Source organism: Nipponia nippon, unplaced genomic scaffold, assembly GCF_047370975.1.
Source record: "Nipponia nippon isolate SJK-2023a ecotype South Korea unplaced genomic scaffold, ASM4737097v1 scaffold_5, whole genome shotgun sequence".
Lineage (NCBI taxonomy): Eukaryota > Metazoa > Chordata > Aves > Pelecaniformes > Threskiornithidae > Nipponia > Nipponia nippon.
Genome location: NW_028262369.1, coordinates 57,065,604 through 57,090,270, shown reverse-complemented (window position 1 = coordinate 57,090,270; position 24,667 = coordinate 57,065,604). Strand labels below are relative to the sequence as shown.

General features: G+C 40.1%; 1 protein-coding gene across 4 annotated transcripts in view; it reads left to right on the top strand.

Moving 5' to 3' along the window:
- Nucleotides 1-596: 596 nt before the first annotated feature.
- PCNT (pericentrin) overlaps nucleotides 597-24,667 on the top strand; it is a 103,609-nt gene continuing 79,538 nt past the window's right edge. For all 4 annotated transcript variants that reach the window (XM_087732095.1, XM_087732094.1, XM_087732093.1 and 1 more), the window contains exons 1-14: nucleotides 597-756; nucleotides 7,348-7,575; nucleotides 9,584-9,637; nucleotides 10,580-10,759; nucleotides 12,185-12,328; nucleotides 13,939-14,103; nucleotides 15,412-17,838; nucleotides 17,948-18,040; nucleotides 18,254-18,430; nucleotides 19,464-19,719; nucleotides 21,630-21,688; nucleotides 21,844-22,018; nucleotides 23,570-23,706; nucleotides 24,238-24,349. In XM_087732095.1, coding sequence (XP_087588221.1) covers nucleotides 703-756; nucleotides 7,348-7,575; nucleotides 9,584-9,637; nucleotides 10,580-10,759; nucleotides 12,185-12,328; nucleotides 13,939-14,103; nucleotides 15,412-17,838; nucleotides 17,948-18,040; nucleotides 18,254-18,430; nucleotides 19,464-19,719; nucleotides 21,630-21,688; nucleotides 21,844-22,018; nucleotides 23,570-23,706; nucleotides 24,238-24,349 — 4,261 coding nt within the window. In that variant the 5' untranslated portion in view covers nucleotides 597-702. The remainder of the gene's footprint in view (nucleotides 757-7,347; nucleotides 7,576-9,583; nucleotides 9,638-10,579; nucleotides 10,760-12,184; nucleotides 12,329-13,938; nucleotides 14,104-15,411; nucleotides 17,839-17,947; nucleotides 18,041-18,253; nucleotides 18,431-19,463; nucleotides 19,720-21,629; nucleotides 21,689-21,843; nucleotides 22,019-23,569; nucleotides 23,707-24,237; nucleotides 24,350-24,667) is intronic.

Sequence of the window (24,667 nt, the reverse complement as noted above, 5' to 3'; positions counted from 1 at the left end):
GATGGTCAACCCCCCTGCGCCAACACCTTCCCCTCTCTCCAACAGGCCTAGGGACCAGGCCGCTAGTACCGGGACCGGTCACGGAGGAGCAGAAACAGCAGGTGCAAGGGCAGAGCTCCCCCAAGCCGCCCAGGCCAGCCCCTCAGCACTCCTCGGCAACAGCCGGGTCAGCTTTCCCGCGGCAGCCGCCCCCCTCCTCCCATTGGCTGTCTCCCGCCCCCGGGCGGGGCCGTGGCTGCCGGCCCGTTTGAAACTGGCCATCCAGCACAGCCTGGGCGGCGGACGGTTACCTCTCCCATTGGTGGCTGCTGAGGAGGGGCGGGCACTGATGGCAGCGGGGGCGGAGGCAGAGGGAGCGCTCCAGCTTGCGCTGTCTATCCCAGGAGTCAGTTAGCGAGAGTGGGTGGGGCTAGGCTAACGGTTGCTCTCGGCATTGGCTGGCGAGCCTCCTGGGTACGGTTATTCTCGCCAATTCCCAGAGAGCTTCCTCCCTTCCCCGGGAGGGTGGGCCAGCCCCTGCTTTCTTATTGGCCAGCACTGGCTGCTGCCGCCTCACGGTTGGCAGTGGAGCCGAGGCGGGCGGGGACAAGGCGCTGGGGCGGCCATGACCGAAACTTCTGAGCCCGCTCCGGTGTGACAGTTGGAGCGAGGAGTGCGGGCCGGCTTCGGCTGCCGCCTCCGGGACTCCGGCTTGCCCACCGCATGGACGCGGAGGAGGAGGCGCGGAGGCGGAAACTGGAGGCCGGCAGGGCCAAGGTGAGGGGAGGGGGGTCCCGGCTTGGGCGGGGCCGCGCCCGTCCTGGCCTCGCCCCCGGCGCCCTGCGGAGTCCCCGGCGGGGTGCCGAGCAGGGGGGCCTGGCGGGAGGCTGGCTCCCGGAGCCGCTCGCGGTGTCGCCTCTGCTTGCCCCAGGTCTCTCGGCCGCGGCGGGGCGACGGCGGGTTTTCCCTCGTTGCGTGGTGAGGTTGGTGCCGCACTCGAAGCGGCACTCGGGTCCGGGCGGCGGCAGAGCTGAAGCGTTGCTGCCAGTTCGGAGCTGAGACAGGAGATGAGGGGTGTTTACCTGAGCAACGTGGCTCTGCCAGAAATAAATGTGCCCAGCGGTGCTTCCTGAATGCAGGTTGCCTGGGAGGTTTCCCGAATTACTACAGAGATCTATAAACATTAACTTCAGTAAGCAAGGAGCAGCTTAAAGTAGTGCATATATTTTCCCTCAGGTTCTTTTTTTTTTTTTTCCCCAATTATCCCATTTTTACCTAGGTTTCCACTCAAATTATTTGCAGAAATACCATATTTCCAGGTGAGAATCCCCAAGAACGGGTGTTGGGTGTTTTACTGCTTCAATGACTAGTCCACTTGCCCTTGCATCTGCAGGTGGGTTATTGGATAACTGGGTTGCTTTGGTTTGTTTCCAGTCATGCTGTTAGTGAACACTTCACATGCTTTGAGTGTTATGCTTTGAGTGTTACCTGGACGCGGAGGAGGAGGCGTGGAGGCAGAAACTGGAGGCTGGCAGGGCCAAGGTGAGGGGATGGGGTCGCCCGCCCTGGCCTTGCCCCTGGTGCCCCGCGGTATATGCCCTCAGTTAGGTGTAGTTTGGTGGGACTGTGTAGAGAGCTTATATGACGTGACTGATGTATAAAGGTAACATTCCCTTAGTAATTATTGTCTGCAACTATGTGATATGCACTTGATATGTATTAACCCTCTTAAAGTAAAACTTCTGCTTTGTTTTGGTAATGATGTTCAAGAAGCTGGTTAGAAACGTCTGATTACTTTTCTTTTAATTCAGCATTTCTGCCGATTTTTGAGCTGCTGTTGTTGTATTTCCCTTCTGGGAATCTGTTGCTGAATAAGGCTTGCCAGTCTGCAGCTATAGCTTTTCCTTGTTCTCACCATCCCAGTAGGACTGGAATGGGGGGGCTGTAGCTACAAGGGGATAGTTGAGGCTGCACAGAGTGTCAGGAGGTTTGGACAGATCAGATCTTTCCATAATGTGCTACAGGCTCTTCACCCCTGATATCACTCCTAGTGATTCTCCCACAGGCATAGGGGCACAGCCCTTTCTGCAGGGGACCTGTCTGGAAATCTAGCTAATGGGGTCAGAAGTGGCTTGGAACTGTGCCTCAGATCTCTTCAGCAGTCTTTTCAACAGTGTTTCTGTTTCAGCTTCCTCCTCCCGGCGCTGTGCAGAAGGCAACTAAAGAGAGTGTTACTGGGAGGGGAGCAGAGTTGTGGTGGGAGCTGCGCTGAAGCAGCTCGATGGTGGGCAATACAGGTCCTCCATCCCTGGCCTTTCCCACCCAGATGCTGTCATGGTTGCCACACTCACTGCTTCTGCTCAGCAGCTCCTCATCTGCTTGCCCTTGCAGTCTTGATGTGTGCTGTGTGGACACAATCCCCTGTTGGGGAATGATTGTGTGATTAGTTTTTGGATTAATACTGAGAGAGGAAACTTTGAGGACAGGAGTTTTTTGGGTTGAAAAGTTACATCAGCTGTGGCAAGACTTATCTTAACATTTCTTTTGTAACCCTTCTGTAAGTGCAGTATCTGTTTATAGTTAGAAAAATGTGATAGACTTGCCTTGAATAAGTTATTAGTTCCCACCTGTTGTACAGCTGTTGTTTGCTGTTGGGGGAAAAAAAAAGTATGGACTTGCATTACGTTTCAAGTTATGTGTGCAGAGCCAGTGTTGCATTTATTTTTTTCTTTAAACTATGTGCTAAATATCTCTCATCTTAACATTTAAAAAAAATTGTTAGCAGCCCGTCAATGTTGCTATTCCGTGGTATCGTATACCTGGTATACTGAGAGGAAAGGAAAGGGTTTAGAAAGGCAGAGATGGATGTAGTGCTTCCTCTGCTTATTAAAATGTCACAGAGGTTCATTACTTAGCAGATTGTGAGCATGAGACAATTTTCAAAAAACACCCAGACAAATGAATGGAAGCAATATCCATTGGGGCTTATTAAACACAAAGGTAGCATGTTTGGCTTTGGAAGGCAAACGTGTGAGCTGCAGGTTCCTTAGTATACTCACACCCAATTTCTAGCACATATGACTATGCTTGCCCTGTTTTTGTATCTTTGCTTATATACCTGCAGTTGTAGAGCTCATGTATGGAACAGATGTACGTTGGGTTAGCTCGAGTGTGTCCAAAGAAGGGCAATGAAGTTGGTGCAGGGTCTAGAGCACAGGTCTTACAAGGAGCAGCTGAGGGAGCTGGGGTTGTTTAGCCTGGAGAAAAGGAGGCTGAGGGGAGACCCTATGGCTCTCTACAACTCCCTGAAAGGAGGTTGTAGCGAGGTGGGGGTCGGTCTCTTCTCCCAAGTAACGAGTGATAGGATGAGAGGAAATGGCCTCAAGTTGAGCCAGGGGAGGTTTAGGTTGGATGTTAGGAAAAATTTCTTCACTGAAAGGGTAGTCAGGCACTGGAACAGGTTACCCAGGGAAGTGGTTGAGTCCCCATCCCTGGAGGTATTTAAAAGACGTGTAGATGTGGTGCTTAGGGACATGGTTTAGTGGTGGACTTGGCAGTGATAGGTTAACAGTTGGACGTGATCTTAAAGGTCTTTTCCAACCTAAACAATTCTATGATTCTATGATTACTGGAAAAAAATGCACCTTTGGTCTTACTCAGTGTAGTCCTTTGGGTGTTCTTAAGCCCATAGTAGGATATGGTCATGCTGCTGAGTAGGCGGGCTGCAGGACTGTAACTTGCTTCAGAAACTTCCTCTGGGTAGCTTGCGTTTTTGAAGGCTCCTATATAATAGAGCAGCAGGGAAATGTCCCTCCTTTTTGTTCTTTTCCTTTTCTTTTTTGTTTTCTTTGCGCTGCCCTCTTCATGAATACAAATGCAATTTTGAAAGGGAGAAATAACTGTGAGCAGGTACGGTATTTCCATCATGTGGTGCAGGCCTACAGTGTTCATCCAGATCAGCTTCCTGAATCATCTCACCACGTCACTGTGAGGGCGCTCACAATGGCAAGGGACAGGAGCGTGAGGCTAGCTGTGCCTTGCAGACCTCTGTTGTAGCAACCTGACATGTAGCAACCCATGTAGTCATGCTAACTGCAGTCTGATACTGCTTGAATCTGGAGGTGTGAACTGCTGTGGGTTTTTTTTTGCCTTCCCTCTCTGCTGCCTGCCCCTGACCCCCCCCCCCCCCCCCAAGGTATTTTTTTGTCTTTAGCATCCTTAAATTTTAGTCTGCTAAATAATGGCTTGTGAAAGAAATATAATGTGAATGTTTTCCTCTTTAAACCAGTACTTGCACTGTTCTTTTTCCTATGGGAATAAAAACTCCATTATGGAAATGCATTTAAGTTATCACCAAATAATAATAATTCCAACTATTATGTTGGAAATTGTCAAGATTTGGCAGCTAAGTACTGATTGTATTAGGTACTTCAGATCTCTATGTTTTGTAAATGCAATACTGATAGCCAAGGTAGTAGTTGAGAAACAGAGCAAACCCCAAATATTCAGTGCTGCTTTTTTCTCTCCTTGTTTTATTCCACCTCAGGTTAGCTAGTATGCATGTTGGCCATCTGTGCCTCTAGTTACAGACCTGTGTGTGCCATACCTCACGGGTGAGAAGTTTTTGCTTTTCCTGCATTTTACACTGTAGGAGCTCAAAAAGGAGTGTGTGTTTTCCAGGAAGTTTTCCTGCCTCATCAGTTTGAGGAAGCTCTAAAAAATGTTTCTGGGTTTTGTCTAAGAGCACTTGTGCTTATGTTTACCGTATCTAGGAGGTGGACTAAGGTTTATTTGAACAGCCTGTTTCTGTGTGGTGCTGATGTGGTTTTCTGCTCTGTTCCATTTTCTATGGGTATTCTTTTGATACTAATTTCTGAAGCCTGTAAGTCAAGGAGTAAATTATGTGAGAGGTAGGCTGGGGAAAGCTGGGGAAAGTGCTGCATGTGCTGTATTTGTCCTGTCTGATGGCCCGTGCCGCTGGTGCCAGTCAGCTTGCAATAATGTGGTGGAAGGATGTCAGTGTAGCAGTTAATTGGGGACAGGGATGACATGGGGACCACACAACACAAAACCTGGCAGACTTGTTCTTCTGGTTCTGGGATGCTTATGTGGTGCTGGTCGTACCAATTCAGAGGTGCCTTGTGGTTGCCACTTTTAAGTGGCTGGTCCTGGTGAAATGAAGCTGCAGTATATTGGTACCTGCAGAAAGGCTGGGTGGTCTTTTGTACGGAAAGCTGCTTTGGACGTTACGGTGGACAGTACTGTTGGTGTTTCTGTGGCGTGCTACCTCTTGGCTAAAAGTGAAGCTTTCACCTTTGTGTATGCTGCTAGAAAGCAAACTGAGAATTGGGCCCTTCAAAAGAGGCATAATAGGATCTCACTGGGATGGGGGAGGATCAGTGTTATATGCTTTCTTCACACACTACTTCATGTTGGATGACTGTCTGTGTATCTGATGATACTCTTATAATGACACTTAAATTCATGTAGTTGATTAAAGACTTTGGAAACCTGGTGCTCCCCTAACTAGCACTTTTCCCCATTCAGTGATTCCGTGAACCTGGAGCATGCTTGACTTCAGACACTTTAATGGACCAACAAGTCCAGTAGTTCCGTAGAATTTTGGAGTAGTTGGATGTTTTTGCATGATATGTATTATGATTTCATATGTTTAATGCATATGAAAGGGACAAAATAAGTTTTCTTTTCTTTGAGCTGTGCATTGAAAACTTCATACTCAGTATGATGTTCAGTCATGGCATGTCTTGGTATTTTTAATGTCAAATACTTGGTCTCCCTTCATGAAATCATTAACGTTCTCTATAATGGCCACTCTCTGTCTTACGTTTTTCATCTTTTCTGATTGTTTTATTCCCGTTTTCCCTTTTTTTCCTGCTTCAGCAGCTTCCTCTACTCTCCATTTTTCTGCGGGTTTCCTCCTGTTCCTTTTCCTCATGTTATAAGGTTAGTTAGTGCAATAGCTATTTTTGTCATATATTGCCATCAGTAAGTGCTAGAGTTAACACCTGATTTCAAAGAATAGTATTTGTGTCTCACTGCAGCTTTATTTACTGGTCTGTTCATTTTGCTTATTTTGAAAGGCAACATGGCACCTGGCGATTTTTGTTTAATCTGCATTCAGTATTAATAACTATGGAAACTACAGAACTTAAAAATAACATATTTGTACATAAACATCTTAAGTGCTGGTAAGAAACTGATGTCTTTCTGCAAATATACCTTTTAAACAGGCTGCTCAGGGTAGCAGGTGTATCTGCTAACTCTGTATCTGTTGAGTAGCTAAGCTGTCAGGTAGAAGTTGCTATAATGGCATGGGTGTAAGGAGAAAGGACTGAACTAAATCCATTTCACAAGTTGAATGAAAAGAAACGGACAAGATTTTTCTGCAAGGTGGCTGTTTTACAGGAAAACCAAGCTGTCAAGCAGTAGATTTTCATATATATTGCAGGTAGAACTTGGCAATTATATTTACATCTCATCATCATTTGACTATCTATTTTATCTCACCACAAGGATATATTAACAGTGAACCTATGGTTGTAACCTTGGAGAAGGCTTTTTTCTTCTGGGAAGGATGTCTGGATTTATGCTGTGAGGGAGATGTTACTTGGAAATGCTGCCTAAACACAACACTAGACTTGAAAATACGATAATACTTTTTAAGCTGTTTAAGGTGCTAAGGAAACTTGGGTAATAAACTCTGTCAGTGACGTTCTTTACAAGTCCCTGGTGCTTCATAGAGCTGTGATAGTCTGATAAAGTAGAGCATCTGATTCCTCAACAGAAGAAATTAAAATGACCTGGCTTAATTGATGTTCTATTTATGTACTGTAGACTGCTTTCTGGCTGGGAAGTTTTGCTGTATTCTCTTAAGGGGGTGGCAGGGAAGGAACATGAGGATTCACTTCCGTTAATTTTAATCTTAAAGCTTACACTGGCAAAGATCTGTTTAGATACATTTCTAGGGGGTTATTGTTTTTGCTGGTCTTGCAGAAAGACTGCTCAATTATCATTTTTTCCTAATGATTCTAGTATATTAACAACTCATTACTAATCTGCCCTGCTGTAATTCTGGATTGTCATTGACACACAAAGTTTCACTGAGTAAAATTTGATTCTTGTATTGAAATGAGTCTTTAGTACTGGTGTGAGATTTCTTGCTTAGTTGCACAGTTATCCAGTATGTTCTGAATGGGTAGAAAGTAGGAAGATAAAGCAGTTTTTCTGCAGATGTATATATTTTATCAAGATAGGATCTTCGTCACCCATGAGTGTGTTAATCTTGTGGTCCTGCTACCTTTTTCTCACTTACCTCTCCCTCTACCTCTTCCAATCTTTTCTGCACAGTTTGCTTACTTCAGACAACGAAAAACAAAAAGCGACATCACGCAGTCGCAGAAAAAGACGGCGAAGAGGAAGGGCTCGTCTGTCCACACACATGACGTTTCGAAGGAAGAGTACGCACTAGTGGCCCAAGATGTTCGTAAGGGTATAGAGAGTAAGGCTGAAGACGCCAACCTACTAGAGAGTAAGGCTGAAGATGCCAACCTACTAGAGACAACAACAGAGACAGAGGTAAATCTTAGTATTTCTTGTGTTTCGCTTCATTACGTCTGCAGATAACAAGTATTCCAGGTGATTGTTTTACTTCATTGGGTATTTGCACTCTGGCACCGTCAGCTAGCTGCCGTTGAGAAGTAAGTAAAGTGATGTATTTTCACTTGTAATAATTAACTCTCTTACAAAGTGATGTAAATAACTGAAAAAACCATCTCCATTATATGGACTGGACAGCTGGTGTTGTCAAGGAACTGTCAGTTGTTAGCCTGCTAAATTGAGGTCTTTCACCTTTCACTGCCATGATCTTTTCTTTGGGCAGACTTCTAGTTATGTAGCTGTGACTCCATGAAATGGCAAATCCAGACTGAGAGGCATAGTAGATGATCAAAACTGGCAGGACCTTATAATACACAGCATTAGTTTGGTTTTGTATCACTTTGCTGCCTCAAATGTGCTTAATGTTTTCTGAAAAAATATATATAGTTTATTCCAGCATGCTTTTAGTAGCCATTGTAAAGCCAGTATAGATGTTACATTCTCTGACAAAGTTGTTTAAAATGTGACTCTACTTGTGCCTGATGTATTTCAGTATGTTTATACTGGTTACTCTCTAGAAGTAGCCCTGTAGTCATGTGAATAAACATAGAAACATAGCTTGTGATATAGCTTGAGATTACTAGACATCTGCTAATAGATGTACTGGTCTGCCTGAATTAAGCAGTTTCTTTCTTGCTTCAGCTCATAAGCAAGATTTTTATTTTTATATCAGCTGTGGATTAGACAGTCACGTGACACTTTTTCTCTCTGTCTTGTAATAAAAATAAGCAAAACATAGTTTTGAACAATTTTTTTTTTTTTTTTTTTTGGTATAGTAATCTAGCTTGCTTCAGAAGTGATTGGCTAATGCTTTCACAAGCCTCGGAAGTTACAAGGCATCTCTCTGGCTACAACAAACTGTATCTATCTTGGTCTGGGAGTTTGTTTAGAAAGTAGTTTCCCAGTGCATTTTAGCATGTTGTCTATGCAAAGATTCGTGGGTTATGGGGAGGCGGTGCCTTCTGCATAAAAAGCATCTCACCAGTTGTTGGTGTGTTTTCACAAGATAAAACAATAGCATCAAATGAGTGTATTTGCAAGCCTGCAGTAACAGAGGATACCATTTGCATGTATTATTCTGCTTACTGTTGTGACGGTATCCCTAGTGCTTTCAGGATATCCTGAACGTAATGTTAGCATTGCAGAGGCTTTTATGAAGCTACATGCCAAGCTGTCTGCACTAAGAAAAAACCATGCCGTATTTTGTCACTCAGCCATAGCATAGTCAGCAGCGTCCTTTTTACATTCATGTGAACTTAAATTAAAAAACAAACAAAAATCACTTACTGCTTCTAAACAGCTTCTGTCAAAACAGCTGGTTTGTAAAGCAAATGGAATTGCTTTCTAGGTTATGTGGAGAGGGTACCAGTAGTCATTGGAAACTACTTCGTGCAAATTCAAAATACAGGGAGGGTTATGGGCTACCTTTTCTAAATAGTGCTACAGTCCTCTTTGTCTTGTTGTGAATTTGCTGAGAGGTAACTATCTTTCAAGATATTGAGCTACATTAACTATATGTGTCAGAAAATAATACTGCTTTCCTAATTGTCTGAATGATTTTAGCATGTTTCTTAAGTAATCTCTTGTCAGTTACTAGTACTTAGTGGAGGATTAAAGAGTGCTCAACTGTATTTGCAAGCCACAAAAGCAGAAAATAAAACATTGAATCTCAATGGGGAGACTTAGCCCTAAATTTTTGAGTAGACTTTTGTAATAATTTTTTTTTTTGCGTTTATTTCGTTCATTTGACCATGGATGACCAGCTGAGTTTAGCATTAAGGTCAGTCTCTCTCTCTCACTGGTATGTTGTCTCACAACATGGACGTTTCTGGCTCACGTGCTTAAGGTGTTTCCAAAATAATTCAGCTTTTCATTATGTGTCTTTAAAATGGCCATGATTTAGTGTTTGTTTTATTTGTTTACTTAGCAGGGGAGTGCTGACTTGTCCAACTGGGATGTACTGAATGACCATGCAGCTGAAGTAAGTGTGAAAGAATGTATCTTTAGTAAAAGAGGCTGATATATGTAAAAGAAGAGTATGATAATTGGTTACTACAATGATTAGTTATTGAGGATTGTAATCAAATGTGATAAAAGTGATGCATTTTTGCTATTTTACAGTCTAAACCAGGTACTTACCTGTACATACATGTACTGGCTGTGAAATTAGTTGCTAAGAGAATTGGTTTTAGTGAAATCACGGACCTTGTCCAGAGAAATTTGAATGATGTTTTTAATTGAAAAGTAGGTTCATTCTTTAACTGTTTCATACATTAAAACCAAAAAGTATTTAAAATAAAATACAAGATACTGTGTCCTCTGTGAGAATTGTAACAATATTGCTCCTAAGAAACCACAGGATTGATTGGAGCAGCTTCTCTCTGTACTTTTTTTTTTTTTGTGCTGTTAAAGGCCATAGAAACTCAGAGTATATTGTATATTTTATTTGCCATAGCTGCTTACACTTGAATTTAATGTTAAGTCAAGAACTTTATTATTTTTCCTATGGATGGACTGTTCTCCAGTCAACACAGATGTATGTAAAAATTTTGTTTAATTTTGGTAGTATTCTCTCCCTGCCCACTTGTAAGTTGGAATGTATTTTAAATCCCAACACATGTGAAAATGGCACTTTGCCACGATTTGGTGCTATGGAATCACAAGGCTCGTCTCCCTAATTTACTTCTGCGCCTTGAAGTATTATATGAAAATATATTATCTATGAAATTTTTTTATTTGAAATTTTTAAGAATTAATGCCTTTTATATGAAATGTTTCTATTAAATACACAGTCCCAACGCTGAATTACTTTTAAACTAGAATTTGTCCAGAATTTAAGCTTGAATTTATATTCAGAATAATCACAGAACAGAAATGATATATTGTTTTGGTGAATAAATACATTTTTGTTTCTTTTATGAAGAAAGTTACAATAGATTCTGCTGCAGAATACAGTGAGCTTGATGCTAAGATGTGTCAGGTGAGAATAGCTGAGTTAGAGAACAGACTTCTGGAGAAACAGGAAGCAGTCGAAACACTCACTGCACAGATGGATGAGCTACAGGAACAACTTGCCCAGTGCAGTGACTCTATGCAACTTCAGGTATGTTTCATAGAATTGAATAATGGGCATAATGCTACTTTATTTTAATCCTAAAAATATTTAGGAGGCAGAATTCAAAATAAGTATTGTTCTTTTTTTTAAATGAAAAGTACTTTACCTTGCTAACGTGCTGCTAAAAGCAGTACTGAGGTTTTCTGTTCACCAGTGTCCAGGACTTCATATTGCTTGAATCAAGAGAGAATAAAATTAAATTTGAAATGCTTCTATTTTTAGAGAGGTTTTATGAAATGCATAGTTAAATTCTTCTGCTGAGAAATGGTTGGATGCTTGCTACTAGTTTTTATTGATAAATTTTCTTACTATATTGAGGAGTGGGCCTTTATAGAGAGAACCTGCAAGAACCACTGAGGTAAGTGTAGTTAATCATACACTGAGGTAGGGGCTGAATGTAAAAACATGGGACTTATATATTTTTTTTTTAAAGTCAGTATTTATAAAAATATATATCAAGGTCATGCTGAAAAATGGTGCACACCCCACACCCCCCCCCCCAGTATTGTTGAAACTATTGAAAAGGAAGTACTTATTGAAATGTCAATGTTTCTGTGGATATGCCTGAAAACCCTTTCATGGATGCATCTAGGCTCCTTTTCAAATGTTTACATGGGATGGCAGACACCACCACCACCCCTGATGACTTTTTCCACCAGAGATCATTCACACTTTTTGAGTATTTGTAAATACTTGTGGCTTTTTGGTTTTGGGATGATTTTTTTTTTTGTATGGGAAAATGATTAAGTAGGATAAGTTAAATTTTATTACACTGACATGTACCTTCCCCTCTCCCAAAATATTAAAAAAGATATTTTGAATTCCCTTTCTCTAGCATTTCTCTGTAAAGGTAAATTATCAGATGCTTCTGAAGAATAGTTACTTCCCCCTTTACATGTTGTTTTTCTCCTTTTAGGGCTGGGAAACAAAGACATTTCCTGTTGGTGAGAAATAAATTGAGAAGGTTAATGTGATTAACATAAAATAGGATTAATGTATCCCATCTCATTAGCTTTCTCTCACATGGCTGAAAAGAAGAGCTGACAGATAGGAAACAATTTAGGGGGTACTAAATATTCATTATATCCTGTAGAAAACTTGATTACTTTTACATCAACAAGAGGTACAAAATGTTTAAGTAAAAATATTTATTTCACTACTGGTATCCTATCATTTGTTCAAAAAGTTGTTTTTGATTAGGTTTGTCATCTCTCTGAGATCAGTGTAAGATTCTTCTTTCAGAATGCCTGCCATCATGTTTGAACACAAGTATTTCTGGTCCTTTGGTGCAAGTTTGTTAAAACTTGAGTGTAACTAGAGACTCTAACAGCTCTGCTTTAAGAAAACTTACTGCATTCCTAATATGTTAAGAGTATTTTAATTTTTTAAGTGCACTTCTTGTGATCCATGTAGGAAATTACTGTTCAAGAGCAGAATGAAGTCATCAGGAAACTAACAAGCTGCCTTCAACAGGCAAAGAAGGATCAGGATGACCTACAGGAAGAGGCTTCGCATGTAGCTGGTCAGATCCATGATTTACAACTTCAGTTGCATCAGGTGTGCCCCTCCTCCAACGTTTGTTTCCTTACAAAGAGAATAAGAACGGGTTTGGAATATGAATGTAAAAACGTATTGAGCTTATCACGTAGCTCTTCATAGTTCAGTTTGCAATGCAGCAGTGAAAATGATTTCAGGGAGAGGCAGTGTTTTTTCCAGTTGCTAGGGAGAAGTCCTGGAGACATCCTTATATTTTCCACTTACTTGCTTGTGTAATGTTTGGGAGGTCATTACACTTCTTTGTCCATCAGTTTAGCCCTTGTTACGGAATTTTACCCAATATTGTTAGTGGTTTGGAATCTATACACAACAATCACTGTAATGATATGGGCTTACATGTGATCAGTTTTCCTTGCCTTTGCCAAAGAAAGCTCTGAGTATATGCATGGGCAACTGTAACAGCTCAGCTGTTACACAGAAACTTGCTATGCTGAGGTAATGTGACTTGGCTCAAAGAAAGAGATTTAAAATAACCTGAAGACAGTTGATGCAACCTCTGTGACACATAGGAACCTGCTTCAGTGCAACAAGTTGATCATGGATCTAATCCCTGGATAATGAGGTATACTGCAACTTTTAATCTACTTAAAAAAAAATTTTTTTAAATACTTTATTCTTTTTTGGTGACATTCAGTCTTCTAGTGGCTATTCTTTCTGAACACCTGTATATTTGTTGTCTCAGGAGTCTTGTAGTATATGCCAAAGAGTAATATTTATATTTACTTACCATTTCAGGTTTGCAAGATAAGAATTGCTCTAGGAGGGATTACATGTCTTAGATGTCTGGATAGGAAGGGGGTTTAAAAAAAATTAAAAAAACTGGGACTTACTGAAGTCCAGGCATTATCCTGAAGGAGTTGCTCATGCTCTGGAAAAGAATTCCTCTGCTAAATGAAATTCTAACTTTGGGAAAGAACAAAAAATACTGCTTTCTATGTACAATTCTGACTGCTATTGACAAAATATGGGGTAATAGTGAAAGTTACTCTATAGGTGATTGTTGGGAATTTGCTCTGTAAGCCATTAAAAGGCAATGATAAAGCCTTTAAATAGCACTTCAGGCATATTCTAAACAAGGCTAGTAATATGATGCAAGTTGTTTGTGTCAACTTTGATAACGTATGAAAGTACTAATAGTGTCTTAAATACTATCTTCTTGGTTTTAGCAGTCTTTAGAAAAAGGTGTTAAAAATGAATTAAACACATTTTATTTTACCCCCATAGGGGTAAATGTTTTCTTTTCATTTGGAGGAAGGTGGAGAGGAAAAAAAAAAAAAAAACTTTAACATTGAGCTGTAAATCCTCTGCAGAGAAGACTGATTTTGTTCATTGTCCTCTTAGCAGTGTGGCCAGTCCGTTGGAAGTCCTGCTTTGTTTTAGGGGCTTCACAGAGGTGAATTATCTAACATTTATATCTTGACAGTAAGTAATAGTATGTAAAACATGACAAGTGTTGTTTGACTTTTTAGGGAGATTCTTATTCATTGAGAATGAAAGGCGTGGGATAAATCCATAGTATCCATACAGTATATTTTACATGTACAGTGAGACTTGTGTCTGAGTTATTCTGATATAAACTTTTCTGACTGTGAGTACCTTTATGTGTTCAGGTTAATGAGATGCTGAGGAGTAAAAGCCCTGGCAAAAACAAAGTATTAGAAGCCCAGCAGCAGATGTCCTTGTTTCAGAACTGTCTCGAAGAGCAAAATGCACATTTGGAGATGCTGCGTCAGAAAGCACATGACCTGGAATTACAGCTTGAGTCTTCTCAAAAGGTAAAAACTGTTTAAAGTACCTTTATGATTATTATGAGTTCTAGGTAGTTAGGTTTTTGCGATTGTGCAAGCCAAGGTGGTACTTCTTGGAGGAAGAACCTGCAATGAACATTTAATTTGTGCATGAGGTAACATTGATGCTTCAGGACTGAAACTACACTTTAGTATGAAATTAAAAATCTGTTCTTCTGAAGGTAATGATGTTCAGCTAAGGCAAAATAGCTGCTCACAATTTAAGATTTTTTTTTTTTGTATGAAATAATGATTCAGTTCTGGCTCTTTAAAATTTGCTTATTTATTGAAATTACTCCATTGGTTTCTGTTGCAGAAGGGTTGGTCTTTAACTCTGTTACTAAACTGTTGTATAACATTAAGAAGTTTCCATCAGAAGCAGGTCCATCTGGTGTTTGCTGAACTGAGGCACATGGGAACGTAACTGACAGAGGCTTGCAGTGGGGTGAAGGTTGCTGGATATGCTGTGTAAGCATATAACAATACAGTTGTGTGTGAACTTGAAACACCTAGATGAGAGTAAAAGTTAACTGTGTCTGTAATCATGTTAGTTTCAGATACAAAACAAAGTGAAAAGCATGTGAGAATATTTTGATGTAATCATTTCAGAAACAAGTGCTATGAATAAAGAAACGCAGTTAAAAATACACAACAGGTTTGGGGGTTTTTTTTATATATATTTCAAATTTGGCGATAACTCTGACCTGCTGTAGTGGCGTGGTCATGAAAAAAATTTTTTCTTTAGAAACAATTTATAGGGATTTTGATTACTAGCATATATTAAAGGAACAGCTTAAAAGGTCTGATTTCCTTTAAGCACATAACCAACAATGCCATAGGTAGAAACCTTAAACTTTTAAGTGGGTCAGATGAGTTGAAATTTGACATGGCTGTTCTGTTGGCTTACTGCTGCTTGCGGGAGGTGTTTTCTCTGTGCAAATAGATGTGAGATGGAGAGGTGTCTGTAGCTCTGATTTATTTATTTTTAAAATTTTTTTTTAATTAAAATACCCAAAGTTTGAGACAGCCACTATTTTCTCTCTCTTTGGAGTCAGTGGTATACCATTTGTTATTGCTTGGATAATTTGATACTTGTTACCACATTTGACGTGTCTTTCAGTAGTACTGTCCACTCTCAAGGATGTGCTTAAAAATCCTGTTGCCTAGGCCAATGACACACCCTGCACTTAATGTTTCTTCACTAATAATATTTACCATTAAAAACTTGAGACTTAAGGAAATTAAAACATGTCATATTTCAGTGGTATATTTCATATGTAATATTTTATTTTTAAGAATACCAAAGATAAAGAAAATCCGCTTTCCCAAATGAAAGACACAACGCAACAGCTATACAAAAGCATAGGAGAAAAAGAACAACAGATTAAAAGTCTTCAAGATCTACTGACATCGGAAAGATTTAGTTTGTCTATACTAAAACATACCCTTTCTCTCCGGGACTCAGAAATAACAGAATTAAAAAAAGAAATAGCTTTATCCAAAATGAAAGAACGAGAACATATTGAAGAACTGAAAATCAGTCATGAAAAGGATATTTGCAGACATTTGGAGAACTTGAGGGCTGAGCTGGAGAAGTGCCACAGAAGAGAGATTGCAGAAGCCAAGCAGGTATATGAAGAAGAAATTATTTTAAAATATAAGAATGAACTTGAACAGTTAAAAAAAGAACTTTGTACTCTGAATTCTGAAGAGCACATTCAGAATTTGAATGGTATAATAATTGACTTAAATAATAGTCTTCGTGAGTCTGAAATTAGTAAAGAAAATTTGAGAAGGAAACTTGAAAACCAACAGGAAGACTTCCAGAGAGAGAAATCTGAAATTGAGACTAAATACAAGGATTTAATTGATGGCCTTGAGTCTCAACTTTCTGATGCAGAAGAGCAGATCAAGGAAGCCCAGCAATATCAACAAGAAAAGCAGTCCTTGAATGAAGAGATTCAGAAACTGAATTATTTCATCCAGGAATTAAATGAAAAGCGACTTTATGTGGCTGAAAAATGTATAGATGTAAGGCAAAAACATGATGAAGAGATTGTCTCCAATAAAAAGCTAATGGAATTGAGGGAAAAACAGATTTTACCAGAGGTGTCACAGTTGCAGAGAGCAGAGCTTGAGGAGATGTGGAATAAACCACACCAGTTGAAAGGTGAAAATAAGCTAATTCGCAAAGAACTAGAGTTCCAGTGTGACTTGGGAGTAGGCTCCTCAAGGGATCAATTAGAAGAAATTAAGAATTCAAGGATCACAGAGAATAACCTGTCTGAAGAACACTTGTCAGAACTAGGGCTTTTCAGTGGTGATGAAGTCATATTGGCTAAATATCTCATCTCCACGGAGAGACCAGAAGAGTCATATGCGTCCAGCACTTCTGAAGGTTATGCCATTGAAGAAGGTGGATGCAGTAGTGTGCTTCTAGAACCCAGCAGAGATGTTATACTTCCTCCATTAAACTTTGGCCTTGATGAGGAAACATGTCCTAGCAGTTTGGCCCAAGAGACATTTGAAGAGACTGAGGTGGGAGCAGAGGCCTTTGTTTCATTTTTGTCAGATAGGTCTCTGCAGCAAAACAAAATAAGCGACCATGATGACATAAAGAATGATGAGACAACTTGTTTAGTAGAGAGATGTGTGAAGCTAACTGAGCAGCTATGTGAGAAGGAGTCAGCCTTGAAGAAATCTTATCAGGAGACCCAAGAAGCTGTTGGAAAATGGGAAAAAGTAATGGCTGAGCTCTCTCATAAGCGTGTGGAACTGGAAGAGGAACGTGAAGCACGGATCCGTTGTGAAAAAGAACTTCTTCAAAAAACAGAGAAGGAAAGAGAACTTGAAAACAAAACAATGTTTCTAGTAAAGCAGCAGGATGAAGATGGAGGCCAACTTTACTGTGCTGTAGAGCCTTTAACACAAGTGTCAAAATCCTCTACCTGGCAAGAAATGGTCAGAGACCTCCAGGAGGAAAGAGAAATGTTGATGGTGCAGCTGCGATCTCAGGAACAATTAGTGAAAGATGTTCAAGAGCAGAAAACAGCTTCTGATTCTGTAACAAGTGAAGTACAGTCTCTTTTTGGACGTCAGTTAGCTGCTTTGCAAAGTCAAAGAGATCAAATGCAAAGTCAGCTTGATGTTCAGAAGGCTAAAAACCAGACAATAGCAGAGCTGCTTGGTCAGAAAACGATATCTGAAGAGACATTGCTGAAGGAACAGGAGTTGCTCAAAGCTGAAATCAATAATAAAGAACAAAATTTAGCACTCTTATTGAATGAAAAAACAGCCTTAGGAGAAAGATTATCTGATATGGAGGAGAATCTAATAAAAGCAGAAAAAGCACTAGCAGAGAATGCTAGCATCATTGAGGATCTTGAGAAAAACATACATGAACTTAACGCTGAAGTGAAAAACCTCAAAGAAATACAGGAGTGTGAAAGACTGGCATATGAGGACAGATTAAACTTCAGCAGCCTAGAAATTCATAAACTTAATGCTGAAATAAAGGCAAAAAGTACTGAATACAGTGAGAAAAAAAGCCAGTTGACCGAAGAAATTGCCCATATGAAGAAGGTTTGTTTGGAGCTTGAGACTCGCTTGCAGGAGTCCTTTCAGTCTGCACAAGCTGCACAGGAGGCACAATCTGAGATGGTGAAATATTACAAAGAGGAAATCGATAAAATGGAGACTCAACACCTTGCCGAATTAACTAAAGTAAGTTTGACACACAAGAAGGAGGTAGGAAACCCTGATAACAGCAGGAGTCTTGGGATTTCAGAATGCTTATGGTAGTAATTGCAAATGTCTGTATGCCTGTTTTCAGATAGAAGAATTAAATGCTGAAATAAAAGATAAAGTGGAAAACCAGCAGAAGTTGGAAGAAGAAAGAAAGGAACAGATTGCTTTAATAAAAAAGGTAAATTCTGTAATTGGGTTTATTTCAGAAAAATAAACTCATTTTGTGTTGTTTGTCATTTAAGCAGTATAAACATTTTAGAGATCCAAAAACCTATTAATTGTTTTTTCCATGGTGTCTTTGATTTGGCATCAGGAGGAGGGGAGAATTCTGGCTCAATAATTTATTAGGGGGCTAACTAACCATATTTTGAAGAAAGCTGTTTCTCTGCAGGTGCATGAACGAGAGCACGATCGTGAAATCTCTGAGCTGATTACTAAACATGAAGAGGAAATGGAGAACCTCCGTGCTGAACTAAAGAAAGAACAGCAGCACCTGTTGGATGAACTTCGGCAGCAAATGGCAGCCACACACAAAGTGGAGATTGAGCAAGCTCAACTCCAATCACAGGTAAATGAAGAAACACAGTAATTACTATAGTGTTTACCTGGCTGTTGCAAAGAGAAAGCTCCTTGATTTCTGTGCATACTATGTGTGCTTTTCTATGTAGTGCTGCAATTGAAGAATTAGGAGCGTTCCCTTGGTGGGTGGTAGTAGATATTTTCTACAGGAGTTCTCCAGGATCGTCACTGCAATTGTATTTTAACATTAACTCTGAAGAAAACTGGATGCTTAAATTGATGGGTTTAAAAAAAAAAAAGTCATTTTTCTCATCTTGATAAGTTTAACAAAAATTAATAAAATTAATTAAAAATTATTTTAAAATGTAGAAAATATACTAAACCCCTCCCACTTATTAAATTTCCCACTAATGTAATTAGGAATGCTTTCGTGCTGAACTTGAGTATGTAAACCTGACTTTTTCCTCTAAATATTTACTGGGTTTTTGAACACTTCCACTAAATGCAAAGTGGAAATGGAAAGAATACATCTAGTGTTAGGTCTAATTACAGGATATTGGTGTACTGGTTAGTTTATCTAAGAATTGAAAAGTTTGGTTGGTCTATTTTAACTGCCATTTCTAACTGTTGGATATTCCTCACTTTTATGAGGCATGGTGAATTTTATTTCCACTTTTCTAATACCACTTCAGAATTTTGCTTTTTAACAAATTATAACCAATAGCAAATCTGAGGAATTTTTGTAATAGACAGTGAGAGGTTGGGGTGAGCTTGTGTTCTGCTCTGATGACATTGTGAGGAAGTGGACAGATGCAAGGCATTTGGTAGGAGATGAAGTTAAGAGACAGGTAAGGAAAGCCTTTTACTTCACACTGAAAATGTTATGCAAATCTCATTGCAACAAAAGCCAGCTTATTTTCAGGGTTCTGTCCCTTCCATGAAGAAACACTCTCCAAGTACAGAAAGGCAAAACTTAGATGTGTTTAACAGTTGAAAGCAATTAAAACTGAAACTGGTCATGAAAAAAAGTGAACACATTTCATTAGAGGGGAGGGAAAAATGCTTTTCCTTCTCCATTACAGACACTGCACAGCCTTGAATTGGAAGCTTTACGCCTAAGCTTAAATAATATGCACACCTCCCAGCTTGAGCTTACGCAGTCAAACTTGAGAAAAGAAAAGGAAACTGCCCTTGTGGAACTACGGGAGATGCTCAATGATAAGCGTGCTCAAGAGATAGCAATTCTGCAAAGCCGCCATCAGCTGGAGTGGGAGAAGATTAAAGAACAGTGTCTGAAGGAAAAAGAAGACCTTAAGTCAAAGTATCAGCAAGAACTAGGTATTAAAATTGGGGAATAACGGACTAGAAATTGAAACCCCATCAGTATTTTTCTGCCTCCACAGGTTCCTGTCTTGGTGTAGAGCTGGCCTTTTAAGTGATGGCTGGTGTTGCCTTGAATAGGGACAGCGGCTAGATTGACATGTGCAAGAGTGCATGTGTTATATGTGAAAAGTTGTCCCAACCTAAGTTTAATTTTTCTTCAACTATATGGGTGTTTCGCTGCTGCTTTTGTAAAATAGCACTATACTGAACTAGTTGCTTTCAAGAGGCATTACACAGAGCTCTCGTAAAGAATTTAATCAGTGCAAAGAGTAGAGCTCTTACCTCTTATGTTTCTTAAAGGTTTTTATTGCCCTAAGTCAGCATTGACTACTGTTGTGTTTCTGACAACATACAGATGTGCTTACTGGCTGGCCCTCTCAGTGGTTTCAAAAGGAGGATAAAGGAGTTGGAAAGGAACTGAAAGGCTTAGTGAGAACCTGCAGCTGGGTGTCCTTTGAGATGTGTTTGATATAAGATTGTATTTTGACATCAGCAAGAGGAAAGCTGCACTTGATGGTACTGAAGTCCTGCTGATGGTGCTCTTGGCATTGTCTGGGATATTTGCCTCTTCCCAGATCAGGAGACCATTTCTGACCTGTATGGCAGAGCTTGAGGAATTTCTGGAAAGGTGAGGCCTGCAGCAATTCACTGAAGAAGTTTAGGAACCATTCTTTTAGTTGTTCTTCCCTGAGAGGAGGAGAATGTTTTAGGGCTGTGTCTTTTTGACCACAGAGTAGGAAACAATTTGTTACCACCAGTAATACAGTGAACTGATGGCATGGTGGGATTTTGGAGCAGGAGGAGGTCTGGATGCAGTTCTTAAGACCAGTGCTGTTTACGTGCGTTTTGGCAATGTAACTTAATATGAATGTAACACTTATGAGTGCTTGAGAAGGAGAATCTGGAATCAGATCCCTGGTGGGGAGTTGTGGATGCTGCTACCTGGGGTTCTTTTCAGGGAGGTGATGATTGGGCGTGACTCGAGTCACTTGAGTACTGTGACACTGTCTTGTGACTTAGATGATATTTCTTCCTCTACTGGACCATTAGCTGGGTAGCTGGCACCATCTTAGTCTTGGAGTTCTCATTTCCCACTGAAAGACTTGAAATAAGGTTGTAAGCTAAGGCAACAGTACTTTGAAGCTGTGGGAAGGGGATTGATAGGCCTTTACAGGGTTCTTGCAGATCAAGAAAGGCACTGAACAAGAAGTTGGAATGAATATAGGGAGGAGCTAGGAAGGAAGAGGCTGTTGGTGTCAGTGGTAATTGAGCAGATAATAGCATCTGTCTTGCAGTCTGTTTCCTAGGCGTTTTTAGAAGAAATTTGAAGAGACTTTCCTACTTGCTGCTGCTGCCTGCTACTCTCTTGCTGTGTCTCTGGAGACAGAGATGATTCAAACACTTAATAGTGATGTGCAGTGAAACACTAGCATCTAAAATGACATTGATAGGCATTTGAATGTATATCTTTAGGAATAAAGGTGTAGGGGTTTGGTTTGGGGTTTTGGGGGGTTTTTTTGTTTGGTTGGTTGGTTTTGGGGTTGTTTTTTTTCTTTTTTTTTTTTTTTTTTTTTGTTAGTATCATGCTCTCTGTAGATTTAAGCAGACTTTCCTTTGCTAATTGAGCTGAACTTAACCTTCAGGGTTGTCTGCAGTTTTAACTGCTAGATGCTTATTTTCTAAAATGAAAGTGAATTACTGGGTTACAGCATAGCAGCAGATTTAGAGCCCAGTACTTTACACTGCTGCATGCCTACCTATTTAAGCCCTGAGTTTGATGCTGAAAATGGTAATCCATATTCCTACTTGTCATTTAATCATAACATTTTATGTAAATTTATTAATAAGTAGTATTTTATTCACAGTTGATCAAAGAAAGAAAATAGAATTGGAAATGGAAGAGACACGTATCCAGGCATTAGAGGTACAAATTCTGTTCTTCATACAAGAAAAAGTAAAACTAGAGCTGGTAGAAGTCCCATGTCTACTACACATTTATTAGAGGACAAATGGGGGAGGGGGGAATGTACTGATTTAATAAATATGTTTGTTTTAATAACGCATGTCTTGCTCTCTTAGACTCTCAAAAGAGACTGGCAATTGGAGTCTGAGATGTGTTTGAAAAGCACGTGTGAAGAGCTGTCTGAAAAACATCAGACTGAAATGATGGAACAGCAGAAAACTCTGGAAATGGAACTGGAAAAATTCAAAGCAGAGCTGGGGCTTCTTTCTCTTGAGAACGAACAGTCTAAAAGTAAGTGCTATGGTTTGGGAAGCAGTTGAACAATGGCAAAGCTAACTAAGTGTTTTTAGAACCTGTATGAAAAGCAAATACAAGATATATCCATGTACTCTTACTTAAAAACTGGGTCGATGGCACGAGGCTGTCTAGAAAACAGGACATAAATGAAAAATTGTTTAAAGACTGGTTAGCTGTGTTGTGTTTTGACTTCCACAGAATATGAGATGGGCTATGTTTTCCTTCAAGCATATTAAAGGGAGGTGCTGTTTTGCTTCCAGCTGAAAACTGGCTTTGGCAGTTACTGGATTAATCAAAATTCCAATTAATATTAATAGAAGCTTCTTCTAACAAAAAATTCAGGTTTGGACTATGAATAGTTAAAGCTTAATGGAACAGTAGCTTTTTAAAATACTGTTCTGGAAGTGATGTTTTTGAGACTGCTGTAATTGGAGTTTTTATTAACTTGAAAAATAAAATCTGGATGAGTACCTAGCCAGGTACGTCTGTGTATGTCTTTTGCTGAGGTGCAGATAGGAGACAGGACTATGAAAAGTTTGTGTAGGTCTCGAAAATCTGGCACATTTGTCGAGATAGTGGTTGACTGGCACAGTAGCATCAGATTTGCTGTCAGTGATGGCATGAAAAGGAGACATGAGTCATGGTGTACCATGAAGTGAAGAGAGATAGCTAGTTGGGTTGCCTAGCCTGTGAGGCACTGTGCAGGTGAGACATGGGAAATAATGCTCTCTTCAAAGAAATGGAAATGCAGTGTTAAGGGTACTGGATGATGCTGGCTGGCAGCAAGGCCACGTTTGAGAAGTGAAGAGTACCCTTTTTGACCTGCCAAGGGCCAGATGCTTTCACAGTGTTTGGCTTGCCTTTGGCTGCTGCGAGGACGTGTTTGTAGCAATGGCTTGTTCTTCCCAGCCTGCACTGGCTTTACTAGATGTCCCTGAGCCTGTATTGTTAAAGTCTGTTCTGTGAGGATAATGTGCATCTCTTGCAGCTCACTGTGGCTGAAATGTGGTCACTTGATTGCAGATTCTTTCTGGGCGGATCAAGATTTGTTGACCAGATGAGGTAGTAGCAAGTCTACAGCGTTCAGAGAGTGCTCAGCGCTGAGGCAGAGTGTACTTGGCATGAGCTTTCCTAGTCATTCCTATTCATCTCTTCTACTGCCTGCTGCTGAGTGTGGTTGTAGGAGAAATTCTGTATTTGTAGGCCATGAAGAAATGCTTGATCCAAGTACTTGATCCAAGTACTTGTTCCAAGTATGTGTGCTTCTAGTTTGGGATGCTTGTTCGTGTATGCAGAGAGTAGATGCTCATCCCTCTGGCACTGCCCTTGGTTACCTCTTGGCTAACAGTGTGGGATGCAGAGACCTAGGAAGCACTGTGTGGAAATGTTTGACTTTCAAATAACTTACTATTCAAGTATTTCTGTGATTTCCTGTAAGTTAACATTCTAGTCTAGAGCCATGCATTTCTATTTTAGTTGCACAAAGTTGTACAGGTTATTCAGTAACCAAGATGGTGGTATAACAGAACTCATTTTTTATTTTAGTAAAATGTATAGAATTGGAGAAGCAACACCAGATAGCCATTAGAAAATTACAAGAACAGCTGCAGGCTGAACATAACCAACTCCTAGAAGACAGGAAAATGAAAAGCCAAGAAAAAGAGCAGAATCTTCAGAAAGAGGTAAATAATACCTCTTTATTAATTTCAAGTGGTTGATTGCTCTCTTTATATAACAAAAACTAGACCCTATACTTATCATTTGGGTGACTTGTTTGTATTTAGGGATTTTATTGAAAAACTGAAATGCATCTCTCAAAGTAGGTAAATACTCTGGGATTTCCTGTAGGGGTTCAAAATCTTTTGAATGCAATTGCCTTTGTGCAATTTGGTGCCGTTCCTTCCTATGTATTTATATACTTAATTTTCTGGTTCTTGTGTTTCGTTTTTATCTAGCTAATGCTCTGTTTTTGCCAGTGATGATAAATATGGCATCAGGAATAAATTCCTCTCTCTTAAAGGAGTGGGTCTAACAGTTAAGTGCTACTCAGTATCTCTGGTAGCCTGGGTGGGGAGCTGAGAGTCTGGTTGTCAGTAAGTGTTTCCACCTATTTCTGACAGAACTGTCTGTTGCATATAAAATAAGCAATTAGAACAAAATTGTTTTAAAAAGGTTGGTTGGTTTGGGTTTTTTTATTAACATGTCTTCCATAGCTGGAGAAACTTCAGGTCATGCATGAAGAACTCAAGACTCGGTCACAAGAAGAAATCAGGCAGCTTTGGTCTCAGCTTGACAGTACCCGAGCAAATCGGCAAGAGCTAAGTGGTATGTTCAAAACTGACGTGTTTTATTTTTTGCTTCTTCTTCATATAGAAGTACACATTGAAATACTTCTAATTGTGTACCAGAAAAACACTGGTAGGTCACAAAAGTGTCGTGGGTTGTACCCTAGCGACTGGGTGCATGACCTGTTTCTGAAGCAAGAGGTGAGTCAGTGTCAGATGACTAGTTGGTTCTGCAGTATCAAAAATCATGGTATGGCTGTAGGGACAAGCTCACTCCTGTTGTTTTCCTTTCCCTTCCCACTCTGTTCCTGCACCCTATAAAAATCTTTAATGGAAACCAAACATTTTTCACTGCAAT